The sequence below is a fragment of the Engraulis encrasicolus genome, chromosome 16, assembly GCF_034702125.1.
Source record: "Engraulis encrasicolus isolate BLACKSEA-1 chromosome 16, IST_EnEncr_1.0, whole genome shotgun sequence".
NCBI lineage: Eukaryota > Metazoa > Chordata > Actinopteri > Clupeiformes > Engraulidae > Engraulis > Engraulis encrasicolus.
In genome coordinates, this window is record NC_085872.1 from 36,310,701 (window position 1) to 36,328,922 (window position 18,222).

Genomic DNA, 18,222 nt, shown 5'->3' on the forward strand with positions numbered 1-18,222 from the left:
TACAAATGGTAACGTAGCCAACGCTGGATTGATTTCCCAAAACTAATGAAAGGTGCAGAAATGCACAACAGCACACCATTGCATCTCTGCAGCCGAGGGCGACATAGACATGGTTTCTCTTGACAGCAGCACACAAGTCAACTAGGGTTATGTGCTTTGATTAAAGCTCATAGGCATTCTCATCTTGCTCTTATTTATTTTTTTAAATAAAATAGCCTACTCTGATCAAATGCATGCTGACCACAACTCTACAGGAAATAATGCAATATTGCTATATTATTTTCTTATTCTATATCTATATGCCACAAAAGCAAGGCTTGGATAGTGGAAGAAAAATCCTGAGTCTGAACCTTTAACACTTTCAAATGAGAAGAACCTGGTTCCTTTATTCTTTTGCAAGCTATCTCTGTCAAGCCTGAAATTAGCCACTGAGAATACTATCAGCCCTGCCACTGACAATGGCCATCATGTCTTGTGGAACACGTTTGTGTAATTTTAGGCGTGGATGGTAGGGACATGCCCATACCACTTTTTGGGATGAACCTAGTTTATCCCGACCACTTTGACAAATATAATGCAAAAGATAGCTAACCCGGACAATTCACCATAATGATGTCCCCACCACTACACCTTTCAACATAACAGATTTCACATTTCATGAAAAACATTTCACACACCAAAACTACATGTGAAATGTTGTGATACCATTATCTGACATGGTCCCGCACAGATGAAATTGACACTTAGGGAAAAGATTGTAATATGATGTGCATCAAAATCTGCCAAATGTGATCTTCAGCATTTATTAAAATCTCAAACAACAGCAGTAACTGTAGGTCTGTATTGCATACAGCTAGCACACATCATATCCTCTTCAAGTCAAAATTAAATATAAAAATTGTGACATTTTAATACAAAGGTTCATTTGTTTATTAAGGTGACTATATATGTATATTTATATATTTATATATATAATATGTACTTACGTAAAATCTGCTACAGAAAAGAATTTGACATATCATTTTAACAATGGTGGACGAAAAATGCCCCAATATTGGCCTAATGACACAACAGTTGTGTAATGAACGTGAGAAAACCTTCAAAACAAGCAAAAAAGTAATTGTCATCTTCAGTGAAAAGTTACAGGGGACTTTTCATTCAAATTGTCCAGTGGCCTCAATGTAGACTGATAAGTCCTTCGCAGTAAGAACACTAGTATATTTTGTGATGGACATAAACACACATTTTAAAAAACAAACAAAACAAAACAAACAAAAAAAGAAAAGAAATGCAAAGCAAAATCTGTCCGGTCTCACAGCAACAATAATAAAAAAAAAAAAATCCAAAGTAAAGCAAGAACTATGCAATTTTAAAAATAAAATGTATTAGCATCTCTCTAATGTGTATAAATAAAAACATATATAAGAAACAATGCATATATGCATTGTATTATGAGCTGAACAATAACTGGATTATATGTGATAGAAAGGAGCAGAGGTTAACAAACCTCAGCTTGTTTTTCATCTACGTCACTTCCTTCTCATAAGTGTGTGGGTTTGAATCTGTGAATGTACCTTGAAAATAAAGCAGTTAAAAACAATATGCATACCTATGAGCTGCAACTCTACATTCGGTCATAAAAATTTAAAACAAGATGGGTCAATTGCAAGAATGGGGAAAGTTTGGAATTTTTGGCAGTTTTACAACTTCTGTCATTGCAAACTTTGCAAAACGGCATGAATCCAACAGCTTGAAATGAAAAGGAAAGACATAATCAGGCCTGTAGTAAGCAATCCTTAGATCTGGCACCATGGGCCAATTGCTTCTCTCCAAACATGTTACACCTCAGTGTTGTATGAAGGCTTGAAAAAAAAATGTTTGGAGAGTGTGAATTACGGTAAGTGACATAGGGTTTTCTAAAAGCTATTCCCACAGGTGGACATTCCCCCCCTTTCAACAAGGTTAGTTTTTGCAGTATTTAAATGAAACACTAAATAGTTAAATGTAACAATGCATGTCCACATACTGGGGCCAAATCCACAAAATTCATACACCTGAATTTTTATTAGGTCACTGCTGCCGCCAAACACCATTGTGCTTTAAATAGAATTTGGCTGCTTGAACTGCCGGGGGTACATTTCGGGTTGAAATGTTGCCTTTTCTTATCTCCCCATTGTAGCTAGCCTTTCACTGCGATTAACAAGCTGAGATTGTTAGTGACAGGAGGCTGGAGGATGAACGCTCTCTGGGTTTGGTGGTACTGAGTTGCTAAGGCAAATACAGAGGAAGCTCTAAGGCACTCCTCTTCTGCCATCCACTTTGCTCTCCTTTTGGTCATGCTTTAAACACTCGTGGTCTTTTGCTTTCGTATTAAAAACATACTACATTGAACACATAGATATGCACAGAAAAAAAATACTACTGAAGGCTGGCCAAAAAATCATCAGTGGTCTAATCTGAGGTATGAGTTTTTTCCTCTCAATAGTACTTAAAAAATATTTTTTTTTTTAAAAAGAAAAAGAAAAAAAGAAAAGAACTGATGCGTAACAGACAAAATTGTCAAGAACTGGAGGCAACACCTTTCTTTCAAGTCACACAAACCAGTGTGGTACTGCCAGGAACATTAGGCTTATAAGTTACACTGTCTTGACACATAGCGATGTTAAGTTGGCCTATGTCTCATATTCTGCATTTTTATTTAAAGTCTTTTTTTACTCCTCTCTCCCAGATTTTACTCTCTTTAATACCACCATTTTTTGGGAACACAACATCCAACACAACAAAGACTGCTTCCAAGCTGATTAACCCGGGCGAGGGGTGGGTGGTGTAGAGGCGGGGCAGGGCAGGGCAGGGCAGGGCAGGGCAGGGCTGGGCTGGGAAGGAGGGGTCCAAATGAAAAAGTGATGTGTCTGCTTTACTGTGCCAGTGTATAACGCTTTAGTGCCTGCTGGGCACGAGGATCACGGTGACCTCCTGTTTGCCATGTGGAATGAAGGAACTACTCAAGAATTTTTCAAATGATGTTGTGGTCGTGGCTCCACCCCCATGTCTTTAGAGTGCAAAGATCCCCCTTTTTTCCTTGTGTTGTTAATCTACATATTAGCCCTGATGTACCCATGTTCTCACACACTAAAACTCTGCAAACTCTTTCGCACATTTTTCCGTCAGAGATAGGCGGAAGTCCTCTTCCTCGTAGTCGTCGAAGTTGCTTGTGTCTCCGGGGCCTCTGCACTTTGGTATGAAAGGAGCCTCCACCTGTGAAGAGGAAACAGACAGATAAGCACTTTAGCTAAATGTTAACGTATACCTGTAGTACATTTATATAAATATCCAAAATTTGATAATATATATTCCCTCGTCTAAATGAATGGATGACACAAATATCTGTACATTGTTCTTCTACAGCATACAAAAACAAGAGGTGAACCGATGCCAATATAAAAGCCAGTACTACTAAGTAAATACAAAATTAAAAACAATAACATCATAGGCTCAAATAGCATTATGGTCACGGTTCTGACCTACGATTAGCCATGATTTTAAGTGCTGCCGTTATAGCCATACATTTGAAAGTTCCTAACCACTCTCTGACCTTCCAGTCCCAGTCACACTCATGTGCTTGCAGGGTCACTAGTTCTTTTCTGCAGTCCTCATACAATATCCTGTGTATCCTTATGGACCAGTCTAAGGACAAAGCCTCTTTACAGCCCGTTTTGGCGGGAGGCGTCCAGTCAACCCCAGGCAGCTGTACAGGGCATCATTAATGAAGGGATAACCTCGTAACCTGCACAGCACACTTGATATCTGACTGATGTATTTGTATACTTATTGTATTATAAATTGTTTGTGGAAGTGAGCCAAAAATATCCAAATCTGACAGGGGAAAGCCAGCTAAAAGAAACACCAACATAACAGTCTCACTTTGAAAGGTGCTCAAGACCAGCTACCTTCCATCAAGGACGCTTCAACAAAGAACAGACTGTTTCTTAACAGCACAAAGGTTGCCTACTTGTCCGTGAATGGGATGCTCTGCCGAGGAACTCTGACAACTAGATGAAGTCAAGTCAGTAGCTTCAGACACTCTGGGTCTTTTTTTTGCCAACTCTAAGGACTTCATGTCAAGCATGCGAGACCACTTTCAGTTTCATTTTCAGTTTTTCTGATTTTGCAATGGATAGGTATGTGTTTGAGTAAAACAAACATTATTACATTCCATTAACCGGATTTCGAAAGAAAATATTGTCATTTAGATCATTTGTTTGCTGAAAATCTCAAATGGTCAAAATAACACGAGATGCAATGTTTCCAAATCTAAAAATAGGCAAAGAAAACAAGTTGATATAACTTTATTCCAGGCCTGGTGCAAGAATTCAAGTTGCTGAGCTTGGGTTGATGGCCTGTGACCATCCAGCTTCCTTTATATCATATTCCAGAGGTTTTCAAGGGGGTTCGGGCCTGGAGTTTGGGCTGACTATGTTAGGGTATTTATATGGTGGTCCTCCATCCACAGTTTGATTGGCAAGCTTAGTGGCTGGAGCATTGTCCTTCTCATAAAAAAAACTGTCCTTAGCATTCAGGGGCGTTGTCAGAATAGAAGGAATCATGTTTTGGCCCAAGGTAACTTTGTATGCGACTTCAGAGACGCGTTGTTTGCGACGATGAATCTCAGCGATTTCAGCCTTGCTGAAGCACCCTCAGATAATCACCTATTCTCTGCCAAATTTCACAGCAGGTGCAAGATACATAGACGTACACGTGGTACATACACATGGTTCATAGACCTCTCCAGGCTTCTAGCTAACCATTAGATGACCAAGTGTTGAATTAGATGTGAAATTTGGCGAAGGATTGGTGATGATCTGCGGGTGTTTCAGCAAGGCTGAAATCGCTCAGATTAATTTGCAAACGGCGCGTCTCTGGAGTCACATGCAAAGTTACCTTGGGCCAAAACTTGATTCCTAATGTTTTGACAATGCTCCCGAACACTGAGGACTGTTTTTTAGAGAAGGACAATGCACCAGCCACTCAGCTTGGCCAATCAAGGTGTGGATAGAGGACCACCAGATCACTACCCTGACATGGTCACCCCTAACTCCATTACTTACTTAATTCGGCTTTGTTTAATACAGTTTTGATTTTGCATTTAGCTCGTGTGCAACTCCTTTCTTCCTTTTCAGCCCAAACTCCAGGCACAAACTAGGGATGGGATATCGGTATCGGTGTATCGGTATCGGGTTCAGATATCAACATATTTCAAAGAATCAGATCGGATCGGAATTTTCCCAAAATATCGGAATTTTCCTGATACAGACATTGAGTCAGGTGTTAATTTGAAATCATAACACTTGCATATTAGTTTTCAGGATGGGATTGTTACTTTTTTACTTTAGTTTTTGCTTAATAATTGGTTTCCTGTTCTTCTGACTCCCTTTTCTGACGAAATAGTCTGCTTGGGCCTACCTCGAGTTGAAACCCATGCATATATGTGGTTTTGGTATTGGATCGGAGTAGTATCGGTATCGACAGATACCCAAATTTAGATATCGGGATCGGATCGGAAGTGAAAAAATGTGTATCGGTGCATCCCTAGCACAAACCCCCTTGAAAACCTCTGGAATGTGATCAAGAGGAAACTGGATGGTCACAAGCCATCAACCAAAGCTCGCCAACTTCAATTCATTGTCTGGTTGTTGTTGGCCTTACAAATTTCAAAACAATAATGTTCAAAAGGACGTGTGCTCTGACAACGATGTGATGGTAACTACACACCATCTGTGACTGTTCAGTTAGCCAACTGATGAGTAAATCAGGAAAATGTTATGTGCCATGAGAAAATTAATTTATGTTGAATGCATCCACATACGTAGATATCAGGAATGGTCAATATAAATGGGAATACACAAAAAGGAAATGGAACGCTTATTGTGAGACACATTACTTTTGCCATTGAGAATGAGATGCACCTCTACGATGCGCAACAGACAAAAAAACGGTGAGCATGAACAATAATGTCACATGATTGCCTACAAAACCTACTAGAAGTGCTGGAAGGTGCAATGGGTGCAAAATGTTAAGTCATTTGCAAGCACAAACATACTTTATTTATAGGGTGAAATAAAATGGACTTCCATGTCAGGCTCGTACAACAATACACAGGGTTCCCCCTCTAATTCAGATATAAAATTCCATGATTTTCCATGACTTTCCAGACCCCAAAAAACAGAAATTATGTTAAAACGTTTTTTAAAGTGTGAAAACTGAAGATTATCTTCACCCCTACAGCCACCAGACTTCAGTGGGCTCATTGAATTCTAAAATGTTGCACATTACAGCGCAAATCTTAACTGTCTCTGGCGAAGCGTTGTAGTATAACCAGTAAGAAACAATGTTATATACAACAAACAAAAAAGTTTTTGATTTAACACAAATGTTAAGAAAATTCCATGATATTCCATGACTGTGCATGCAAAATGGTAAAATTCCATGACTTTCCATGACTGGAAAAACATTTATAAAATTCCATGATATTCCAGAAATTCCATGACCCGTGGGAACCCTGAATACAACATATCAGACATCCAAACAAGCACAATGTCACGACAACTAGCCCAATGTTCAATCATATAATCTTTGTCAAAAATCAGAGGCATGTCCCTTGTTTTGCAAAGAGTGCCCCTGATTAAAGGTGGTTGTGCAGGTTAAATGATAATGGATTTCCACGACTTTCTTGTTAGTAGAGTCTAAACTGCAGCCTAAACTACAGTCCTTCCCATAAGTTGTCGCTTATCCATGTTGCTGGAACAAGAGCTAATAGCAAAACTACAGCCTCCCCAAATGAAGTGTTATGTACAAAATTAAATCTGTTTGCAAAGAAGAAAAAACAATCAGTTAATGAATGCAGAAAGGGCAGATTTTGGCAAGACAAAAAAATTGTCTCCTAAAGTAAATAATATGAAAAACGAACAGGTAATCACTTCAAATGCACAAATACCCAGATCAGGTGTCATGTACTTCAAATCACTGGATCACTTTCACCTCTTCAGAAAATCACCATTGGCCATAGGTGAGTGTTTAGGCTCATTGTCAAGTTGGAAAACCACCCAATGAAAAATAATGAAGGGCAATGAGTAATGGTAACCAGGGCTCTAAATTAACACCCGCAACCCACCAAATGTGGGTGAAATTCCATTTTGGCTGGTAGAAAAAATCATCCACTAGCCAAATTGGCCGGTAGTGCGCGCCCAACTGAATGTTAAACAGCTGCCCGCGCAGATCTGTGGCTGTCGTCTGATGAATGTTGAAACGGCGCCTACATTACCCATGAACATTAGGCCTACCGCCATGATGTAGCCCACACCCATTGACTGAGCGTTAATCACAATAAGGCAGCCTCACATCCATTGGCTGCGTGTTTGATGCCCACGCTGGAACTACCGTATTAGCCCGAATATAAGACGATCCTGATTATAAGACGAACCCCCATTTTCAGGCTCATGTTTTGGGGAAAAAAGTTTTTTGAAGACTTAATTTTGTTTCACATTGGAAACTTTTCTCAAAATGCAGTTTTTAATTTGTTGGAAAATCTGAGGCTTTTTTTTACAAAGAACAAATTTCACAATATAATTTTCATGGAATTTCCATGATATAAGACCACAGATGGCTACTCATATCCTTTTTCCTTTCTTTACTGACTTCACCTGTCAAGCGCCAATAGGCACCTACAGGCTACAGCCGCCTGGGCCCGCCTGTTTAAAGTGCGACGCAACATAGCCTACACTCAGAGCATTAGTCTGCGCCAGCCATGCAACCAGTCCATTAGAGATAGGCAATCTATTGCGAAATGCTTAGTTGACAGCAATATCTAACCGGCAGCAGTCTCGCCAAATCGCCGTTCATTTTGTGCATCCAAAGTTTTCCGTTGGACTGTAGAAACCGAACGTGACCAAAGGCAGATTGACGCATTGCACTTGAAACCCATGTGCTGCCTATCAGGACCACGTTGACATTAAAAGTCCGATTGATATTCATTTCGTACCAAGGGTAAAACTCCTAGTGATTTCATATGAACAAGACAATCTCTTGCCCTAACCATTATTCTGTGTTGTTGCATCGTTGCGAGGCATATCATCAAAGGCACCGCTTGTCAAAGGCGCCGCCTTCTCGCGCACACACAGATGACCATTGATTGGCTGATGACAGCATCCAAAACTTAGCCTACAGGTTGTTCGTCAAATCACCCTTCATTTCTTTAGCTTCTAGTGGTGTTGTCGGCTGACCAGAGAGAACGACCAAAGCTTTCCTGATAAGACTGTAAAACCAAACACAAATAAAAGCAGCGCAACGAGCCGCGATTGACTTGTGTTTTTCCCCTTGCACTGTCGTCCGCATTGCGTTGACATTGACAGTTGATAGACGTGCGGTGCAACAGTCATAATGAAACAAGCATCTGCAAATTTGATATGGACAAAACAATCTCTTAACCTATCCATTATTGAGTTTTGTGGCATTGTTGTGAAGCATAGGCTAATGGCCGCATTCAGGTCAAGTTAAAAAAAAAAAGTAAACTTTTTTCTCTAGTGCGCGGAAATAAGACGACCCCCCTTTTTAGAGTACTATTTTTATAACAAAAACCACGTCTTATATTCGGGCCAATACGGTAGTGTTGATAAAATATTTTCAATGAGCGGGATTACGTCGGTTTTGTAGGTTTTGGGCAGGTTAAAAAGAATGTGGCAGTGGTTAATGCAAGGTTATGTGTCGGTGAAAGCAAGTAATAGTAGCCTAACTAGTGACGGTAAAATGGAGTGGTGGTGGAGCGAAAACGGCATGAGCGGAGGAACAGGAGAGCTGTCTGTCAAAACAGTGTAGCGTAGCTGTCAGAAGTCGTCGTATTTGCGAGGTCCTCGCACCTACAAACGGTGGAGTTGTCGTTTCCTAATAATGCCCACGCCGCCATCGCAAAGACCCTGCACGAGTTTGACATGGATGTACGAGTAAGTTAAACAGAAAAAAACAATAACAAAAAACTAGCGACGCTGTGAAAGTAACAAAGTAGGGCCTAAGCTGGCTATCTCTGTGATGTTATTGGATGTAGTTGACATAGCGTAGCCTATAATTGTCATTCCAAGTAGGGATGCACCGATGCACATTTTTTCACTTCCGATCCGATCCCGATATCTAAATTTGGATATTTGCCGATACCAATACTACTTCGATCCAATACCAGAATCATATATATGCATGAGGTAGACCCAAGCAGACTATTTGGTTTGCTGACTGTAGAGGAGAGAGTCAGAGGAACAGTAAACCAATTAATAAGCAAAGTACTAAAAGTAAAAAAGTAAAAAAGTAACAAACCCATCCTGAAAACTAATATGCAAATGTTATGAATTCAAATTAACATTGCACCTGACCGAATGTCTGTATCAGGAAAATTCCGATATTTTGGGAAAATTCCGATCCGATCCGATCTTTGAAATATGTTGATATTTGAACCCGATACCGATACACCGATACCGATATCCCATCCCTAATTCCAAGTGCATGTAGTAGAGTAAAGCAAGTATTAATCCTGGAGGAACGAAAAGGTGTGACGCAGCCGCAGCAGCAGCAGAAATAAACACACAATGCAGACATCATACACATTGCTCTGTGTAGGCTAGTGTGTGTGTGTGTGTGTGTGTGTGTGTGTGTGTGTGTGTGTGTGTGTGTGTGTGTGTGTTCTCTCTCCTGTCCTTCTCCTCTCCCTTCATCTCTTCTCCTCCCCTCCCCTCTCTTCTGTGCATTGTCCATGGTAGGCCTTTTCGTTGTGTGTGTGTTTGGCTAGAGTATGTTGAAAGTCAGGTATGTGTGTGACATGTGTGTTGAAGGCATGCTGTGTTTGTGTGAGTTGTATGTACTATATGTGAGGTTTGGGTGATGGTGTGTGAGGCTAGTGTTTGGCTGTTTGTACAGTATATGGTCCAGCGTAGTCTGGTATGTGAGAGGCATGTGTGATGCGATTCACTGTTTTCAGAGGAAATGAAATAAAAAATAATGAAATGCAGGTAATAAAAATAATTGCTAAATAATTATAGAATAGACAGTGAATTATATTGAGTATAATATTTAGATTGTTCATCTGTGTTAAGGACATAGTTTAATAAAATAATTGAAAGCAACATACCGGTAATTAACGCATGGTTTATTTTGGTGAGATACAAAAATGGCTAGTTGAACCTTCCATTTGGCTTCCAAATTAGCTGGTGGTGGAAAAGTTTATTTAGAGCCCTGATGGTAACATAGTATTCGTAAAGCAATACATCTATGTATTCATCTTTTAATCAATGAAACCAGCTCTCAAACGTGAGCAGTGCATGTAGCCCCATTGAAGACCTGTATCCCTACCATCTTTCACTTTAGGTACCATGTATTTTTCTTCGTATTCTTCATGTCCAACACGGTACAGGTATGGATTTCTAGCAACATTAGTGGACAAACTATTAATGGAAAATCTACCAATGGACAAGAAATGCCAAGGCAAGTTTTTGTCAATTAATATTGCTAGATTTTCCATTTATAGAGATGCACTGATCAATCAGCCACCAATCATGATCGGCCCATATTGGCAAAAATTCCTTGATCGGCAATTGGCATGACAAAGCAATTGGGAAAAATCAGATGGCGAGATATTGAATTCCTCGCCTAACTTTTTTGTTTTGCATTAAGGTTACTTATCTGGCAGTAGTTGAAAAATCATTACCACTGTAAGGTTGATTTACCAATAAAATCATTCGTTTGACAGACATTCATATCGACTGTCTAGCATAATGAATTTATTTGCTTCTGGTGCTTTGTGGATTGGGTATAACACTGTTTTATTGAGAGAACATAAGCTTAGTGCATAGGACATTCTATGAAATGATTGAAAATGAATGGGATGTTATGTCTGGTGAGTTAGAATGTCGATACCAAAGCACCTAAACGTGGCATGGAAATCTACGGGTATATTGAAGAGTGAAGTGGGGGTCACTAGACCAAACAAACAAAAACAGCTGAGAGCAAAGCATCAAGGACATCTGGGCTTCCATAACTCCCATGCAATGCCCTGCCATTGACTTCAATGTTAAATGCAGCATTGCAGTTACAGCTTATAACCAAGTTTTGAACATTGAAATGTAATTTAGAAGGTACCAAATGGCAACTGTTTTGATGTAAACACCACAAAACTGTTTTGCGTAATAATTTGAAACAGAGCATTTTGGGCATTTTAAGGTTTTTATTATTTAAAAAAATATCGTTATCATTGGAAGGTTCATTGAAAAACTTTTAAATTGTACTCTAATGGCTGATGACTTGAAAATTACGACGACTGTCATTTATATTGATTATTTGGGGAAACAGCGAAAAATGTCATTTACATAATAATGTAAAATGCGGTGTAAAGGCAGTATGGGAGTTCCCAGGCTACATATTAAGCACCTATTAATCATCAGTGGTGGTTAACCTACACAACCACCTTGAAGACCAAAGATTGTATTGAGCCAATTACCAACGGTCTTTGGTAAGACATCTAAACCTCCTCCCAAGGCACCACAGCAAATGGCTGCCCCGGGATACATCATGATTTACAGCTTGTATGTACATACATATACTACAAGTAATTACATCATAATTGGCTCAAATGCAGACAAAATTCCCCCTGGGAATTAGAACTGTAACAATCTTTCTTTATCACAACTCTTGACAACTCAAGTAGGACTGACAGTAATTATTTGACCAAACTAATTAGTCCATTATTATTTCAAAGACATTTCCATCTCACTTTCACATCTTTTGTGTCTGGGAAAACTATACACTGAACTTAGAAAGGCCACAATTTGTACACCCTCACTAGGGACAGCTGTCAGTAACTTGGGCAGCAGTTGAAGAGTGTGATAGTCTTTATCAGAGGCGTGAGTGAACTGAAGCTAGATTTATGCTTCGGACGCAGAGCCTCTGCGTCCGTCCGTCTTTTGTCTGTGCGAGTCCACGCCCCCCTCGCAGAGGCTCTGCGCCCGTCGTCGAGTGCCTCGAAAAAATTCTAACTATCCGTCGGACGGACGCAGAGGACACAGACAAAAAGGCGCTATGATTGGTCGTCTCGCTACTTCCTTGTTCTTGTGCGCAATGTCGGTAGTTTGCGAGAGCAGAGCTGTATTCTGTTAAAACTAGCCTATATTAATGCCTTGTGTGTTTATGTGTGTAAATACACGAAGCTACAAGCTAAGTAACAAACAATGCATCAGTTGAACACGTGGCAAAATGCCTGCGGTACTACCCTAGCTTCTTCCACCAAATGTAAACACACATCGGCAGAATCAACTGTCTTTACATGCTTGCATTTTCTGCTTGTGGAAACAGACTGGGTATGTCAAATAATAATACCAGTGCATTGCCTTTGTAATTTGTGTGAAAATACCTAGCTAACCAGGCAAGAAAGCAACATTGCTTAATAATGACCGCAGTGCTTACAATGTAGTGAAAGTAATCGCGCAATTCCAAATGTGGCTCGCGACGAGACCTCGGACCTCGCAGAACTCGCAGATGCATGAATACAATGTTGGTTCGTGGCCACTCCCACGCGACTTTTGACGAGCGCAGTTGCAGAAGTCTAATCTGACCTTGACACAGCATCATTCAGGCGGGGCAATAGCTCTACCCCATCAACTGATAAGCCACTGCTTCCAGAAGAGATTCTGGAGGATCTGAGCATGACTGTCCAAGAGGCTAAGTTCACATCTCCCAGGGGCACCTGCAAAATGGTCTGCAGTGCTTCCTTTACACAATCTGCAGAATAATACCAGACAGTGACATACTCTTGGCCGACACCACGTATGCCTCTCATGAGAGAGCATTCTTCATTTTTTCTGTTTATCTGCGACAGCTGGGTGGGGTGACCAAGCTGGGTGGAGGGCTCCTCGCACACGCGCCCCAAACAATAGAAACCTCCTCTATGCCGCTTTCATTAGCACAAAACTCAACCAACACATTCACAACAACTAGGTAGACCGCAAAAAGAATAAGGCCTCAATTTAAATTTCACATGACATTGACAGTAGAAAGAAACATTCTACACCGTTACATTCTTCTTAAAGGTGGGGTTGCAGGTTGATCAAAATTCTTAGATAGAATGCTATTATGACGTCACGTTGGGGGCTCCCCCTGGGTTTTACTTGGTTCTGTATTGACTCTGAATAGGGAAGGCTGCAAATAAATAATTAAATAAACCATATTTATTTAGCCTTTTATATTTATGCTGACCAAAATCAGTGTAATTTTGAAGGGGTTAGCTAAGATAGAACCTAGGAAGATGTCGGGTACGCTATTCTTTGAAGAGTCTTGCGCTGAGATGACAACCTCAACCTCACCGATATGCTGCCCCTAGGCCTACTTCATATTAAAATATATAGGTCAATCTGCAGTATCGTTTCTCGTCTGACACAAATGATAGGCTTCTTTGTATTTCTAACTCGAATACAAATACTAGGCTACTCACCCTTGGCGGTATACTGCAACCAAGTGGTAGATAGTAGGCTAGATCAAATGCTACAACGAAGATGTGCTGTAGCCTGTCCCAGGGCAGCCCCCCATCTGGTGAGTTGCAACTGAAACAAGAACACTTCGAAAAAAGATAGGCCTACGTGTTTCCATTATCACTTAAAATGAAAACTATGTGCAGTAAATTGAGTCGGTCTGTTGTTTCAAATCACGTCTGTTACGACACACATGTAACGTGAAAAAGCCAGATCGTTGGGTGGGGACTAAAGCGAGTTGAGCCTCGCGCATTGGATCACACACACCTGCTGGTTGGTGCAAACAGCCTATATTTCAGAATGCATAAATGTATTAATTGTATGCGGTGATGAGTTAAACACATGGCCTATGAATCATATTACATTTTACTGCGTTAATTTCCATTTATTTATTTGCAGTGATCGCGCTGTGTTGCCACTTGCCCCCGGATGGGCTGCGTCTGGAGCTCATGTTATGAGCTGCTGCTGCATTTAAGATTTTAATTTGTTTAAGTAGCCCACACTAACGACAACAGCAAGGAAGTGCTTTGACTGTAAGACAGTTAAGACATATTTCCTTGACCTGCCTTGGCCATCGCGACTGATGTGTTGGTTGCGCATCCGATGTGATGGTTACAAAGACATTGTAGCCAATGGAGGCGCCGCCTGTGAATAACTTTTTGTGTAGGCCTATTGGGGGACAAAAATCTGTATCGCTGGCTAGTCACTTGTTGAAGAGCAAAGCGCATTTTAGATGCGTCCCAGCAGCATCTATAAGAGGGTATGTCTGTCCATCCGTCCGTCCGTCTGAAACGCGTTCTTCAAATTGTTCCCTCTTGTGTCCAAAAGGTGGGCTATTTGGCCCTACGCAGCTGATTGCATTGTGAGACAAGCGAGTGCAATGCAAGTGCTCGTACATTGTTGAAGAAGCCGTGATAACGCGCCAGTTGCCCAGTTTGCCCGGATTACGCAGTTGATTGCATTGTGAGACAAGTGCAGCGTGAGTGCAATGCATGTGCTGGTACATTGAAGAAGAAGCAGTGATAACGCACTGGTTGTCTGTAGCATTATTTTGCGTTTGGGCCGTGGGAGGCAACTTCGTTTCTTTTTCACCAACACCACTGTGAAGTGTGTGTCACTATGTTCACGGTCTTTTGTGTATGATAGTGTCACGTTGTGCTCAACTATTTAGTTTGTCAGAAACATGGTGCTCCAACTAAGTAGCCAAGACAAATGCGCCATTTGACATACATACGGCGTGTTAGTGTTACTGATGTTCTCGGACATATTGCAAGGGAGGTTCATTGATTCGTTTTCTGCTGATGGCCCAGTGGACCGCACATGTGCTTTCCGTTGCGATCAGAGAGATTGCTTTGCAGTCGTTTAAATTTGGTAAACTCTGGCACTCTTTCAATGCCAGCCGTCAAAGCACCCAGCTTCATTGTATCATCGCGCATGATTCACCCAAATTGTTTTCTTTAGCCTATTTATTATTTGTCGATGTTTAAATTTTTCCCACAATGGACATGATGCTGAAATGGCGTGATAGGCCTACTAAAGGCTGATAAATAGGTACTAACAATGTCTGGTCACAGCCTACTAAATTACACCACGGTGCGCGCTGTGATGCGAGCACGCAAAACATTCAGTTGTCTGAGTGTAGACTATCTGACTGCAAACTATAGCCTAGAGTAAAACAAAAAAGCGCGATACAGATTTTTTTTTTTACCAATACACAACACGTTATTCACATTCTGCGCGCTCATACGGTCTACAGGGTTCATACACTTTTTCACCAATTTTTTTCCATGACTTTTCCATGACTTTTCCAAAACCTTTTTCTGAATTTCCAGGACCGAAAAACCAATGACCAATCGCGCGCGGGGGGTGGGGGCGTATTACATTACAGGCTATATTACGTAGCCTATATTATAAATATGTAATTACTGTATATATTTATACTATAGACTATGGCATATTATATTATATATTACATAGCCTTATTACAAATATGTAAACAATAAACATAGTCATACTAGGCCTATATATTTTATCTTTTACTACAAGCTATAAGCAACCATTATACTTCATGTTGTATTACATTAATTCTGCTATAATTCACCAATGTTATATAATTCGCTTGTCTAATGTACAGTCAGAAATGAAAATGAATAGGCCTAGGCCAGCCTATAGCAAATTAGGTCGTGAAATCATCATGAAGACACATTTGTATCAACATGCTCTCTATGGAGATGGATAAATGCTCATCCTGCCAAAGTAAGAAATCATAGGCCTGCCTACTACACCTGCCTAAGCACAACAGTCCAAAGCTCCTGTAAGAATGATAATGTTGTCATTTGTTGTGGTCCTTGCTGGAGCAAAAAAGAGAGAGAGAGAGACTGCACTGTTCGTGGCATAGTTCTAGTCTGACGCCCACTCAAGGAGATGCTAGGGTGAGTTTCATTTTGTGTTGCAACGATCTGACCGATTTGAAAACAAAGCCACAGATGACTTTTTCAAACTCTAGTCACGCTGCCGTTTATACCGTATTTCAAAACAGGCGCGTCATGCCGGCATTGGTAGTCGTTTGGCTCGCGGTCAGCTGCACATAGACTACTGTACGGATTTCATGTAATCTTTCAGCACACTGGACAAGTTCACTCGCAGGCAGCAGGTGCATTGCTTATCAATAGGCTATCAAAATCTCGGGGCTTACCAAAAGCATAAAGGTTCGCTTGGTGCCCTATCTGGCAAATTAAACCAAGACCAAACAGGTCTTAGGATTGTATTCCTTTTGGCATTAGCTACGTTTCAGTGGAACAGCTAAATATTTTACAACGCGTATAACTGCTAACCTGTTAGTAGCTGAGGAGGTAACCGCTGTATCTTGCCCTTCAGGTGGCTAAGTGCCGCTGCTTCGCCCATATCGGACGGACACATCAAAACTTTCGTCCTCTCCAGCCATTGTTGATAATCTTTTCAGAAAGTTAAGCCGCGCATTGTTGAAGTAACACTTCGCGACATGCTGTAATATCGTACAGAACCACATTCTTTTCTAGGATTAGAGCTATGATCACCGCTCACCACCACGCACACGACACTACATCTAGCTTGCGCGTTACGAGGCGGGTTGCCGGGTGTGACTGATTTCTAGCGCCAAAAACGCTTGAAACCCGCCTGGATCCATTACAACATGCGTTATTTGAAACCCACTCAATTTGGCAACACATGGTTAGGCAGACGCAGCCTGCACTAGACAACATTTCCACGAGAACTCGGACATTTACATTTTATTACGCCGTGGCATCAACTTCATAGAGATAATTGATGAAACACTGGATGGATTTCCATGACTTTTCCAAAACTTTTGACCAAAAATACGTTTTCCAAAACTTTTCCAGGCCTGGAAATTTGAATTTTCAAATTCCATAACTTTTCCAGGTTTTTCATGACCGTACGAACCCTGGGTCTATAATCTCGTTATAGTCGTTACATCGGAGACGGTTGGGGTTGAGGTTTGAGGTTGTCATCTCAGCGCAAGACTCTTCAAAGAATAGCGTACCCGACATCTTCCTAGGCTCTATCTTAGCTAACCCCTTCAAAATTACAATGATTTTGGTCAGCATAAATATAAAAGGCTAAATAAATATGGTTTATTCAATTATTTATTTGCAGCCTTCCCTATTCAGAGTCAATACAGAACCTAGTAAAACCCAGGGGAAGCCCCCAACGTGATGTCATAATCGCATTCTATCTAAGAATTTTGGTCAACCTGCAACCCCACCTTTAACCCTGCTTACATGCTTTAGAAAGAACATACTGCACCTTTCTCTCGTAGATGGCGATCCAATCTGTTGTGGCAAACCACTTGTGGTTTTTTATGTCGTTCACTCCATTTTTCAGGTTTCCGTAACGCTTGGTAAGGTCTACCTGCAGCAAATTCCTCAGCAGATCTTTCAGATCTGAGCTGAAATGGGATGGGAACCGTACCTGAGAGGCAACAAATACACACATGTTATACACTTGTTTGTTTCAAAAGCAAACATGAAACAACTGTACAACTGACCATATATAATCAATATATATATATATATTTGTAGGGTTTTGTGCCTTTATTTTTGACAGGAGAGAGACAGGAAATGAGTGGGGAGATAGAGATGGGGAAGGATCGGTAAATGACCCGCGCTGGGATCGAACCCGCTAGGCCGCGGCAGGGACAAGTTATAGTGGTTTTAAGATAAACATGCTGACATAAATAAATAATACAAGTGCATACCTTTCCAGACACAATTTTCTCGTAGATCTGGATGGGCTGATCAGCGAAAAATGGGGGGTAGCCAGCTGCCATTTCATAAATTAGTACCCCAAGCGCCCACCAGTCCACAGCTTTGTTGTAGCCCTGCAACAGAAACCAGAAGCAAGGGCACAACACATAAGTACAGATTTAAAAAAACAAACAAAACAAAAAACAACAAAAACAAAAACAACACAACTACTTTACCACTACATTCTAGAAGGAATCACAAGACACATTTAGTCATTAACACATGAAAGCATTTAAAAGAAGTAGGACCTTGCTAAGGATGATCTCCGGTGCCAGGTACTCAGGGGTACCGCACAATGTCCAAGTTCTGCCCTTCACTCTTTTGGCAAAGCCGAAGTCTGTTACCTGAGGAACACAAAAAAATTA

The 18,222-nt window shown here is 40.8% G+C and overlaps 1 protein-coding gene across 2 annotated transcripts in view; it reads right to left on the reverse strand.

The window, feature by feature from the left end:
• Positions 1–787: 787 nt before the first annotated feature.
• prkacbb (protein kinase, cAMP-dependent, catalytic, beta b) overlaps positions 788–18,222 on the reverse strand; it is a 38,044-nt gene continuing 20,609 nt past the window's right edge. For both annotated transcript variants that reach the window (XM_063219533.1, XM_063219532.1), the window contains exons 7-10: positions 18,106–18,201; positions 17,809–17,931; positions 17,358–17,522; positions 788–3,255 (exon numbers count right to left, since the gene is read on the reverse strand). In XM_063219533.1, the coding sequence (XP_063075603.1) occupies positions 3,130–3,255; positions 17,358–17,522; positions 17,809–17,931; positions 18,106–18,201 (510 nt within the window). In that variant the 3' untranslated portion in view covers positions 788–3,129. The remainder of the gene's footprint in view (positions 3,256–17,357; positions 17,523–17,808; positions 17,932–18,105; positions 18,202–18,222) is intronic.